The sequence below is a fragment of the Taeniopygia guttata genome, chromosome 1 (assembly GCF_048771995.1).
Source record: "Taeniopygia guttata chromosome 1, bTaeGut7.mat, whole genome shotgun sequence".
In the NCBI taxonomy this organism is placed as follows: Eukaryota; Metazoa; Chordata; class Aves; order Passeriformes; family Estrildidae; genus Taeniopygia; species Taeniopygia guttata.
Genome location: NC_133024.1, coordinates 18,033,773 through 18,045,830, shown reverse-complemented (window position 1 = coordinate 18,045,830; position 12,058 = coordinate 18,033,773). Strand labels below are relative to the sequence as shown.

Below are 12,058 nucleotides of genomic sequence, written 5' to 3'. Positions count from 1 at the left end.
GTGTGGGACAGGCCCTGCTCCATCCGTGGGCAACTCTTCAGGGCTGTGTTTGGAGAGGGAAAACCAGGAGAGGGAGGAATGCTTGTCTGAAGAGGACGCTGCTTGTCAGGGTGTGCATGTTCCAACCCAGCTCTGTTTCCACTTAATTTCTCAGCAAAAAAAACGTGCTGGTTAATGGGTAAGGCTTGGTGAGGATGGCAAAGCTCCTGGAGTCTGTGGAGAGGAAAAATGTTCTGTAACCTTTTTAATTCTTTAAAAATTCCTTGTTGGTGCATGGGTTTTGCTTAGCATCCAGCTGTGCTTTCCTGGCTCTTTTTCTCATTCTTCCCTTTTCCTGTCTTTTTCTCACCTGGGCTGTCTCTGTTGAGCCCTGCTGTTGCCGTGTCATCAGCCACACCATACCAACATCACAGGACATTCTCTGTCTGAGGCTCTTCAGATAGCAGAGGCTGAACATGAGGTCTCTTCCTCAAGACACTGCCTGGCCATCCCTCTTCTCCCAGTTTGGTGCTTTCCTGTCTGTCCCTTTGGGTTTGTGGCTCAGATTCCCTCCACTGCCCTGTCTTCTGCCAAGATCAACAGTGCTGTCAGGCTCCTGGGTGGTGTCTCACCTCACCTTAGCTGCTATTTTACATTTTTAGCTCTTGAACTGCTGGCTTCTTGTGCTGCTCTCATTGTTTCTGGAATGCTGTCCTAAGGGGACTCCACCTGACATAGACTCGCAGAGGTGGAAGGGTTTGACTTTCTCTGCCAAAAATGTGATTTCACACACTTTGGGCTGCTTCATGTTTCTCTTTGCTGCTTCTAAAAGCCAAGAGCCTTATTAGAATTAAAGATATGAGAAATCCACTAGTTGTTGCCCATCTCTCCACCAACCCCCAGAAGATGAAGCTCTTTTTATACTCAGGTTGTCAGAAATTCTTTGGCAGAGGGGACCTGAAGTGTCCTGATGTTTTTCCTCTTGTCCCACCTGTGCTTTGCTGGTTGGAGTTACTTCAGAACCTGCTTGTGGACCCACCTGATATTTTTGGATCTGCAGCAGATTTTGAGTTTTCAGAGCTGCACCAACACCTTGACCTGCAGGGTTGGTGCAGAAAGCAGAGATTGTGTTTAATTCTTGCTCTGCCAGAAGTTTATACAGGTTTTTCCGGTGCCCTGTTCCTCTTCTTCCACCCTTTCAGAGTTCCAGGCACCCGTTCCTGCCTCACTTTGTGGAAAACAGAGGGCGTTAGTCCGTCCTGTGCTTATTTATTTAGGGAGATTAAAGTCTAAGTTTTTCTTTTGTAATCCCTTTGAAGTATTTATCTTTTGAAGTCTGAATTTTCATTAACTGGAAGTGTACAACCCCCAAACTACATGCTGCCCTAGTTTCAAAGCTGTAAATTTTTTTTTTTTTTGTAGAAAACATTTAAGAACAATAAACAACAGGTCAGACCCACAGGGGCTCCACGTCAGCCAGATCCTATTTGGGATTTGTCTGTTTGGGTCATCCCCTGCCACTTTGGGGAATCCAAGTGGGTCTGCAGGCTCTCCCTGGGTTGGGATGTAGCCATGGATTTTTGGGATCTCAGGGAGACTGGGATGTTTCCCTTCTGAGTGCTCTGCCAGACCACCACATGGCCTATAGACCTTTCTTTTTCAGTTTTTTAATTTGCTTTTCCCCCCACTCTGATTTTCTGTCATTGAGGCAGCAGCACTCAGCTTTAACGACAAGGTTGTTGTGTTTTCCTGCCTCAGCTCTCATCCAAAATATTCCATATATCCATATGCACATGGCAGAGGAAACTTTCCTGCAGTTCATCTTTCTTGTTTGTTTGCCAGGGGGAAAAATAATAGATGCTGACTGGAGTTTTGATATATCTGCTGCTTTTGTTTGTGCAGTATTATCAGTGTAAAAATGAATGTTTTGAGCCTGGAAAAAGTGGGTGGGAGACCTCTGACCCAACCTGATTTTCAGAGTGGGGAATAAAAATGTGTGGGGAAGAATAACCCTGCTGGGTCATTGCCTGGGCATCCTCCACCCCCAAAACACCTGAGGCTGTTTTCTGGCTTTGGGGTGTCCCATTCCTGCCTTGAAATGAAATCTTGGATCCTGCAAGCTGAGATGCTTTGGGTTTGTGCCAGCAAAATGTGGAAAATGGTGTGCTGTGTGTGTGTGTGCATCTCGATTTCCTCCCGTGGGAGTGGCCAGGGCAAACAGCCCTCAGTAATAGCTTGTTATTAAACAGATGGGGATATTGACCCTCTTCCATTTCCATTTTCCACGTCGGGGAAAATGAAACTGCATTACTTTGGCTTGGATGAGTTCAGTGTATTAATAAAAAAATGCGTATGAAAACCAATGCAGAGTGCATGCAAATCCCAAGAATTTAGGTAATGATTTCAGCCCTGGCTGGGCCATAGAGATTTCTCTTCTATTTTTCCTTTTTTTGTGCACAGAACTGTAGAGTTTGGTCCGGAATAGCTTAATTTTTTAGAAAGTATTTAAGGAAAATCAGAATTTTCCAGTATCATTAGGGAAATGACTGACAAGCAGCCTTACAAGCATATCAATAGGGCTAATTGATTATCAGGCATGTTCTCACCTAATTGGCATAGGAAATTATTTGCTCAACAAGGTTTTAAGCATAATTAGATTGATGCAAGTTTTAGTAGAGATAGAGATGTTGAATTTACAGAGATTCTTGATAAACAGTGATCCCAGGAGTCACCAGCAAGAAGCAAACCCTTATTATTTATTTTAATATGGAAATCAGTAGAATCTGCCAAAGCTCTTTTTTAAAATGAGTTAACATTAAAAAATAATCTCAAATACTTCTCTGATTTTTATGTTTATTTGTACTGCAAGCGGGGTGAGTTTCCTTGGGCCTGAATTTTGGGAGATGGGAGCCTCTGTGCTCAGGGCTTGCTTTGGTTTTGAGTGTCCCACTGCCTCTCCAGGTATGGGGGGAACACATGCTTCTTCCCCTAGTTCTCCCCACAGTTCTTCCTCTCTGGAACCTTGTGGAAGGCCAAGGTTTTCTATTGGATGGGTCTTCCCAGCCGTGCCTTGGCAGGTGGAGATCCTGCAGGAGACCGCATCTGCATAGGTGGTGGGGCTGCTGGGGGAAAATGAGTGTCTGCCTCTTTCCAAATGGTTGTTTCTGCTCCGACGTCTCCTGAGATTCAGGATTCCATGGGATGGTGTGGACCTGGCAGTGCTGGTTGGACTCCATGGTCTTAGAGGGCTTCTCCAGCCTTAATGATTCCATGATTTTGTTATTTGTAAGCCTCCATTGAAGCATTCCTGGCTGTGTTTTGGGTTTTCTTTTGGATGTGCTGATCCAAACCATCCTGAGCAATCCGTGGTGTGGCTGGAAGGGCAGTAAAGCTGCTTGGCTTTTAAAAACCACAGAATGTCCTGAGCTGGAAGGGACCCACAAGGACCATCCAGTCCAGCTCCTGGCCCTGCACAGACAGTTCAGCAATCCCTCCCTGGGAGCTCCTGGAGCTCTGGCAGCCTTGGGGCTGTGCCCATTCCCTGGGGAGCCTGGGCAGTGCCCAGCACCCCTGGGGGAAGAACCTTTCCCTGATCTCCAACCTAAACCTGCCCTGGCACAGCTCCAGCCCTTCCCTGGGTCCTGTCACAGTCTCAGAGAGCAGAGATCAGTGCCTGCCTCTCTTCTTTCCCATGGGGAAGTTGTACCTGCAGTGAGGTCTCCCCCCAGTCTCCTTGAAGGGGGATCAAAGGGGAGGGCTTGGACTGCAGCAAGCCTTGGGAAAGGTTGTTAAACCTGCTCCTCTGGAGCTTCATCCCCACTGTTTACTCAGAGCACTTCAGGACTTGTGCTGTTGCTTTTCTCCTCACTAAAATGAGGGCACTGAGATGCTTCAGTGATTGGTCTTGATTGCTGCCTTCCCTCTCCACTCCAGGTTTCTGCATATTGCCCTGAGACTATAGGGATGGAGCAGGTAACTCAGAGAGACAAAAATCAAAAATGTTTAGGCCAGATCTCCCCAGAGAGCTTCACTTTTAAATTTGCAACTCCAAGTCTCCTTTTTTTTTTTTTTTTTTTTTTTTTTTCCTCCAAAGCTGTTTGGAAAGGAATAATGTGTAACCAATACCTCCACTTCAGTATCTCAGAAGTGCAGTGTGTGCTAATTAGGCATCCTGGAGCCTTTGGAAAATGCTCCCATTGTATTTCTAGATGGAATCTACCCTGCTCCCCCTTTTTGGACAAGCGAGCTGGTTATTCAGCTCTGAGAAGCTCATAGCCATTGGCAGATGATGCATCTTGAAAGTCAAGGTTGAGAGCATGAGTGGGTTTGTGTTTTCTATTTTATTTCTTTCCCCCTCCCCTCCCTCCTGGTGCACGTTGCTGGATTTGAATAATTAATGCCTGTTGTCTTGCTTCCTGTTTTCATTTCTGTATGTAATGCTAACCAGCAGTGGGCTGAATCATTCATAGGCTGCTTTCTGCACCTCGACAGCTGGAGATGTCATGGGAACAGTGACTGGGAGGTGCTGCAGACTTTCTGCTGCTCCCCTGACTCAGTTTCTGGAAGCAGGAGCAGTAAGTATTGAGCCCATGCTCTTGGCCAAGCCAGGCTCTCTGGGTAGATGCTATCAGTGTGGTTTCTCTCCCTGCAGCTCCTCTTACTACTCAGGTGTCCGTGTCTGTGGAGGGGAGGGTAGGTGCTGGGTCTTGTCCTTTGCCACCTGTTTCGGGCTTTTATGGATCTGGTTGTTATGCTCATGGAGAAGAGGGAGTGATTTTAGGCTTGTTGGTTGTGCCTTATGCAATTACACTGTATTTGGGAGTGGACTTTTTAAAACTCATCTTACTTTTCTTTTTTTGTCCTTGTGTTTTTCCTGAGTTTTTGTGGAGAGCAACCTGGAATTCTGGGCTCCCACAGTGCCTGCCTTTGCAGTGAGAGGAACCAGGGTGGGAGCTTCACTTGGTGTCTTACAGAGCCTTTTTATCTGTCTTTCCCTTGGGCACTGCCAGGGATCCAGGGACAGCCACAGCTCTTCTGGGCAACCTGTGCCAGGGCCTCCCCATCCTCACAGGGGAGGATTTCTCTCCTATCAAATCGACACAATTCCTGCAAGTGGTGAAATGAAATACCTAGTGAAAGCTTTTGTGGATGGAGCTGGCATATCTGCCCTCCTGCCTTGCATCTCTAAAGCAGGAAGAGGTGGAAACCAGGAGAGATGCTGTCCTTTGGAGAAGAATTAGTACAGGATTACTTGGAACAACTGCAGCCTTCTAGGTTTTCAGGGGTTTGGCTGGGGAGTTGTTAATAGGCTGTGAATGATTTTTACATCTTGCACAGAGCCCTCAGCATCTTGTACATCACTCCACGCTTGGAATCTTCAGGGCAGAGAGGCTGGTTTAGCCCAAGACCTTTAAATAGCATCCAGTTCTGCACCTCCTCTGTGTCTCTGTCCCATTGTGACAGGTTTTGTGCCCGTGGTGGGAAGGCAGAGGGGGGGGCTTGTTTCCTGGGGATGGTCCTGAAGCTGAAGATGGGGAGGCAACATGAACAGTGACTAATGCTGAGCTTTATAAAGAGCAAGAGGAGAGGTGAAATGGGGACAAGGAGGTGACCTCGACATGAGGGCACAGAGGTAGCGCAGCAGCATGTGGGGGAGCGTGAGCAGCAAACAGCTTTTGTGTCAGGCTGGCTGTCCCTGTGCCTGTGTCCTGTTTGTCACCCCCCAGGGGATGAGCAGAGCCACATGGGGAGCTGGGCTGGCCACACGTGGGTGTGTGAGTCGTGCCCACCTTGTGTCAGCACCCTGAGCAGCGCGGGGAGCTCTGCTGAAAGCACAAAGCTGCCTCTGTGTCTGGGGGCGAGGAAGGCACGGGGCTGTGGGGACAGCATGGTGACAGGCTGCTGGGTCTGGAGCCACAGCAACCTCCTGCCTCTGGGATGCTGAGTCCTGATTCAAGAGTCAAGGCAGGGCTGTCCTGGGCTGTCAGCACAGAGCATGAACGGACACAGACACACAGGAGCTGGGAGGGGTGAGCTGTCTGTGTCCCTGCTGACATTTCCAGACTCCAGCACTGTGTCTGCACTGCCTGCAGCATCCCCTGGTGCATCAGCTGGAGTGAAAAATACAGTCAGCCCTGCTTTTGGAGGCTTCCTTCCATGGATGTGTCAAGGAAAAGCTTTTAGGTGGCTGGATTATCTCCCTAAGCCCAGCCACACTTTGCTGATGCCAATGAGGATGTTACTGCTCAGCTGTCACAGCTTTGCCCAAGACCTGAGCCCTGGGAATCCCACATGTAAGGAAGCAAAGCATTTCCCCTGGAGAGGGTGGAGTTTGCAGCCCTGCACTCTCAGGAAAGGTGGGCAAGCACTGTGCAAGCTCAGCTGCTGTCAAAGGCCACTGCCAGCCCACTGGTGATGCACACAGCAGTAGTGTGAGGGGCTGTGGGTGCACACCTGTGCTGCAGGAAGCTGTGGGAAACCTGTGGTGGGGGATCAAGCACAGCATCCAGCTCTGCATCCCTCTGAGTGCTTGAGAGGTTGGTAAGGGGAGCGGGTAATATCTCTATGCTATATTTTGTGTATACACATACTGTATTCCATATTCTTGGTGTTGCCCTCTGCAGAGCCAGAAGTTTGATCTTTGCTGGATCCCTTCCAGCTCAGGATAGTCCCTGATTCTGTGATGCCTCTTCTGTGGGAGGCATGGAAGTGTTTATTCCTTGTCTGGGACTGTTTTGCAGGCTCCATGGGATGCTAACATTAAACTGCTTTAGCTTGGCTCAGCTTCAGCTTTGTGGAGGTCTCTGAATTGATTTCCAGGTGATTCTTGCAGCAGTTCTGTTTCTTTACACTTCAGTCATTTATAAGAACCCAGTCACTTGGGCTGCAGATCATCATCCTCCTGCTTGTCCTCATGTGGCTCTCCCTACCTGCAGCTCCTTGCTTTTGGTGGTGTGAGAGAAGGAGGAGGAAACAAAACTTGCTAACTAATTAAACTTCTTGGTCTTGTTGAGTAATGAGTGGGAGACACTGGCAGAGCTGGGAATAGATCTGATTCTCATCCCTCCTCTCAGTAGCCAGAGGACATGGTTAATTATTAAATTGCTTGTTAATGTATTGAAATATCACTCAGGATTTTAATTTCCTTTTTTTTTTTGCTGTTGTTGTTTTCTCTGCTTTGCCTCAGGGCGCTCCCAGGAGCTGATGGATTCGTGGTAGCTGGCTCTGGAGGGGCTGGAAGGAGCATGGTTAAACACCAACCCCTGCAGTACTACGAGCCCCAGCTATGTCTGTCCTGTCTGACCGGGATCTACGGCTGCCGCTGGAAACGGTACCAGCGGTCACATGATGACACCACCAAGGTGAGCAGTGACAGCACCTGGCTGCCACCTCTTCCCTCTCATGCTGGCTTGTAGCTCTTGGTTGAAAGTATGAAATGTTTGCTTTTCTTCCTTATTTATTGGCTTGGATGTTTGATGGGAGTTGTTGACTCTCGGGGTCTGGGTGTTGGGAATGACCCCAAGAGTGTAAAAGTCCTCTGTCTCCCAGTCCGTGCAGCCAAAGGAGGAGTGTGAATGTGTAGGATCAGCTTCTCAACGTTGTTTATTTTTCCTTATCTATGACATTCTTTCTCTGACCTGCTGAGGTCTGTGTGGCAGGTCGGTCATGGCATTCTGTCCGTCTTCTGAGGTGGTGTTTATATTTTATACCAAAAACTACATGTACTATGTTTACAATAATGTGCCAATATCTATAATTTATGTTGGGCAGTGAGTCTCTACCTTAAACCAATGGAAAAGTGCCACCATCACACCAAGACATGGAGGACAAGGAAAAGGAGAAGAAGGTCAGGACACGCCCAAATCCCTCCATCTTGTCCCCTTGAACCCCATTCTAAAAACAGAAAATTCTACTTTTCTGCCCTATGTTAATTCAACTACCAGACTACTCAAACCCTTGTGGCTTGTAATTCCTCATACAAAGTTGGCAGCTTTTTCCACAGGCTAAAATCAAAGAAACTGGTGTTTTTGACTTCATGCCAAGGTCTCCAAGCCCCCTGCCAGTGTCTCGAGGCAGTCAGAGGGATGTCCTGGACTCCAACAGTTGACCATGGCAGGAGGTCCTCCCCATATGATTGATGTAGAGATGGGCACAGTGACCTTGGTCATGGGGCTCTAGGGGATTGAATGTGCCCAAATATGATTATATTATGCTAAAGGGGAGCACTTTCCTTGTGTTTTTTTACTCCTAGCTCTGTGTCCTGCTGGTGCTTGCAGCATCCTTGGCTGGATATGTAGGTCCTGTGTTTCTGCAGCATCTCTGCCTTCGTGGTGTGGTTTCAGTGGGAATGGTGGTATTTTGTGCCGAAGGGACTTGGTGATCTCAGAGGTCTTTTCCAACCCTTATCATTCTGTTCTTGTATGTGACAATGAGTTTACAGGTAGAGGAAAAGGGTGCCCAGAGCAGCTGTGGCTGCCCCTGAATCCCTGGCAGTGTCCAAGGCCAGGCTGGACAGGGCTTGGAGCAGCCTGGGACAGTGGAAGGTGTCCCTGCCATGGTAGGGGTGGGACTGGACGATCTTTAAGGTCCCTTCCAACCCAAACCCTTCTGGGGGTGTGAGAAAAGGCAGCAGAAAGTGAGAACAAGCTGGGGGTGAATGGGAAAGCTGTTGGAGGTGACTCTTCCCTCCCCTGGATAAATATAGATTGTAAGAGCTCTGGCAGAGGGAATCCAGGCAGTGAGGCTCGACTTGCACCTCCCCTCTTGTTCTGGGCTGTGACATGAGGTCTTGTGATGTGTTGATAAGAGAAATGTGAAAATATCGCTGTCAAAACCACCTTGTTACATCATCTGGGTAAGATTATTGTTTTACTGTTCTTCTGTACTCCCATGTTGCCTGGGATGGTTTTTAAAAGTGTGCTTACAAGTTAAATTCAGGGTTTTTTTCCTTCTTTAAATCTTGTTTCATCTGTAAGTGTTCCCTGGGGACCCTTTGGCTGCCTTCTGAATGCTTAATTTTGCTCTCCTATGCCTTGGCTTCTCTGTTCTGTTTTTAAGCCTATAACCAGGGATCTTCTTGGCTCTGAAGTGCTTTTTCTCCTGGAAAAGCAGCTGTGAAGGAGCAAACAGGGCTGTGTGGCAGATCCTGTGCCAGAAAGGCTCCTGGTTGTGAATTGCAGCCATTGTTGGTGGTGCAGCTTGGCTGGGAGCTCCCCTGTGACTTGGAAAGTCACGCCTTGAGTTTGTGCAGCCTAAAACAAATTTCCTTTTGCAAAGTAGGAGTGTTGCTGCTGTTTTCCCTCTGCTTTTAGCTTGGTCTGGGCGACCACTCCAAGCCAGTAGAACATTGCAATTCTTACCTAAAAATTTACAGAAAAGTGGCCATGAATTTTTCAGTGAAATCTGCCTCTGCTTGCATCACCAGAAAATATCAGTGGCAGCTTTCCAAGTCTGCTTGGAATTTCCATTGGCCTTTGCTAGTGCTGGAAAGGAGTTCATTGTGTTTAAAGGTAGTTGATCCAGGCCTAAAAATATGTCCAGTCTGAGCTGGTCTTTTTAACGTCTTTGTGAGGCCTAAACTACCACTTTGGTAAAAGAGAGATGGAGACAGCAGCAGGGGTAGGAGAAGAAAGCCTAAAATGAGCTGCAGGCTGTGTTATCTGCTTTCTTGTTCAAACATCAAACTTCCCAGAATAAGAGGCTTTCATCCAAATTTGGGTCAGGGCCTGACTTTGCTTCCATAATATCTTCAGCTGATGCCTGTGAATGCTTGTTGTCTGAATTGTGCTGCACCTCAGCCAGCAGCCAGAATTTTAATGATTCCTCTCTTTTTCCTTCAAAAGTATGTACATCAATCTTCCTACTCCACGTTAAAAAATTACCTGAAAATGAGAATTTTAATTGAACACCTGAGTTCTAGGGTTGAGAAGCAGCTTGGTGGAATTGTCATTGTTATCCTTTGCTTTTCTCTGATCTTTGAGAATGAAGAGAGGGGCTGGAGGCACACAACTAATATACTCTGATCTTTTAAAATTTTGAACATTTGCAAAATTCCTTTTTTCTATTGTGGGCCCTCAACTTTAATGGCAAGATCCCCTTTCATTTTTTTTAAAATGTATTTTTAAATGAAAAACATGTGAAGGAGGAGAAACGGTCTTGCTGAGATTCAGATGATTATTATCTCTGTAGCTGGTGTAAGGAAGGATTATCTGATCTAACCACAGCTTGTTCATAACATATTCAACCAAGGATATTATGAAGTCAGTGCATGGGAGCTTTTTTTTTTTTTTTTTTATTGCTTCCAAAGCCCTGTTCTTTGTACACAGCAAATATCCCACCCTGGAAATCATCCTGGGTGGGAGAGGGGACAAAGATTTCCTCCCAAAGGAAAAAGCAATGATAATTGTTTAATCTATCCAGTAAAAAGAAGAAGCCACTTTTATTGACTGGCTGGGCTGAGCTATCAAACATGGTCTTTCTTTCCATCACAAATCTCCTAATCCTCTTCTTAATTGCAAATTGTCTGAACTGTGAGGATGTGGGAGGGGAAATATCCAATAAAGCCTCTCCTTGCCTTTATCTGCTGCTGCTCGTGTAGCTGCAGATCTAGAAATGATTTATCAACCCCTTCCTATGCATTGGGCAGTCCCTGTCAGGATTTATGCCCTTCAAGTGAAATGTGTGTGATTCCAGATAGTCCATTTGGTTAAATGGATCACATGACCTCCAACTGAGGCTTTTTTGGTCCTTTTGTGCAGAGATAAATGAGGAGCTGTGATCCATCAGCATAATGAATTGCAGTGCTGTGTCTGGGCTGCGTGTATTAATTCACTCTCTGGTGAAATGCTCTTGTAATTCCTGCTTGGCCAGAGCTGTGAAATGACCTGAACAGATGATCTAAGCCACAGGCTTTGGAGCTGGGACTTTGTCGGGGCTGATTCCCAAAGGGCCAGAGGTCACTGGGCACAGAAATTGCTTGCTTTGCTGAAATCTGCTATAACAGGATGGGTTTATTTGCCCTTTTCCGTGTGTTTTTCAATTTGTGAGGATTTCAGACTGTAGGCCTGAAGGCATAGGAGCTTTTGGGGGAAAGAGGTTCTTTCAAGGTTGTTTGATTTGAGGCTGGGCACTGAAGCATTGGATACTGCATGTTGGATGTGACCAGTGATTCAGAGCTGAGTCCCCATGAATGGATGTGTCCAATCATGTTGGCTTGATGGGCTAAATGCAGGGAAATCCAGTCATTCCATTAGATATCAATGTGTTTTTTTCCTGATTGTTCCTGAGGGTGCCCCCCTCATTAGAGGGGTCTGGGCTAGATGATCTTTAAAGGTCATTCTCAAAAAAACTATTCTGATTCTGTGATTCTATTTTTTTTCCGCCATGATGCTTGGAAATGAAAGCAAAACCAGGCTGTATTTAGGGTTTTACACATCACTTAAACATCTTTTAAAATTCACCTTTGAGCCCTTCACTTTACAGGGAGGCTGTGAGGTGGACGATTGTCCAGGGGACCCGTTTGAAATCCATGTGACAGCTGAGCCAGGCAAGAATTGCATTTGCTTTGTGTGGTGCCTTCAGACCAGACTTGGCAGAGTGTTTCTGGTTTTAACTGGGAATAGCATATTTTGCTACCTCTCTTAGCCTGCGCAGGATCCTGTAAAGGACTGGCAAGGAGCAGAGAGATGTCCCAGCCTCAGGAACTGGGATTAACTTGCCAGGAGCTTGCTTCAATTTGATTTCCACACCCCTCCTAGAAAAGTTGGGATGAACCAGCTTGTTCTCTGTCAGAAAGGTTCCCCATTTCAGCATGCTTTGAAGGATGGGAAATCCCAAATCCTGGAAACCCCAGGAAAGCCACAGGGTTAGAGCCTAATCTTGTGGTGCACCCTAAATATTGTCAGGGTGAGGATGTTTGACTAATGCTGAATTTCTGGTGTAGTCCTGATATAGGCAGGATGCCTGTGGGGGAGAGTCTGCAAAACCCATTGATTGTGGGGCCTGGGCTGGGATTATGGGCTCAGACTGAGTGATTAATGTGCCCTGGGATTTGTACAGCTTTAGAGGTGTCAAAGGCTTT

General features: G+C 46.9%; 1 protein-coding gene across 3 annotated transcripts in view; it reads left to right on the top strand.

Annotated features, from left to right (window-relative positions):
* GDPD5 (glycerophosphodiester phosphodiesterase domain containing 5) overlaps nucleotides 1-12,058 on the top strand; it is a 106,438-nt gene that overhangs the window by 36,439 nt on the left and 57,941 nt on the right. For all 3 annotated transcript variants that reach the window (XM_030264040.4, XM_002190415.7, XM_072924101.1), the window contains exon 2: nucleotides 7,166-7,340. In XM_030264040.4, the coding sequence (XP_030119900.2) occupies nucleotides 7,224-7,340 (117 nt within the window). In that variant the 5' untranslated portion in view covers nucleotides 7,166-7,223. The remainder of the gene's footprint in view (nucleotides 1-7,165; nucleotides 7,341-12,058) is intronic.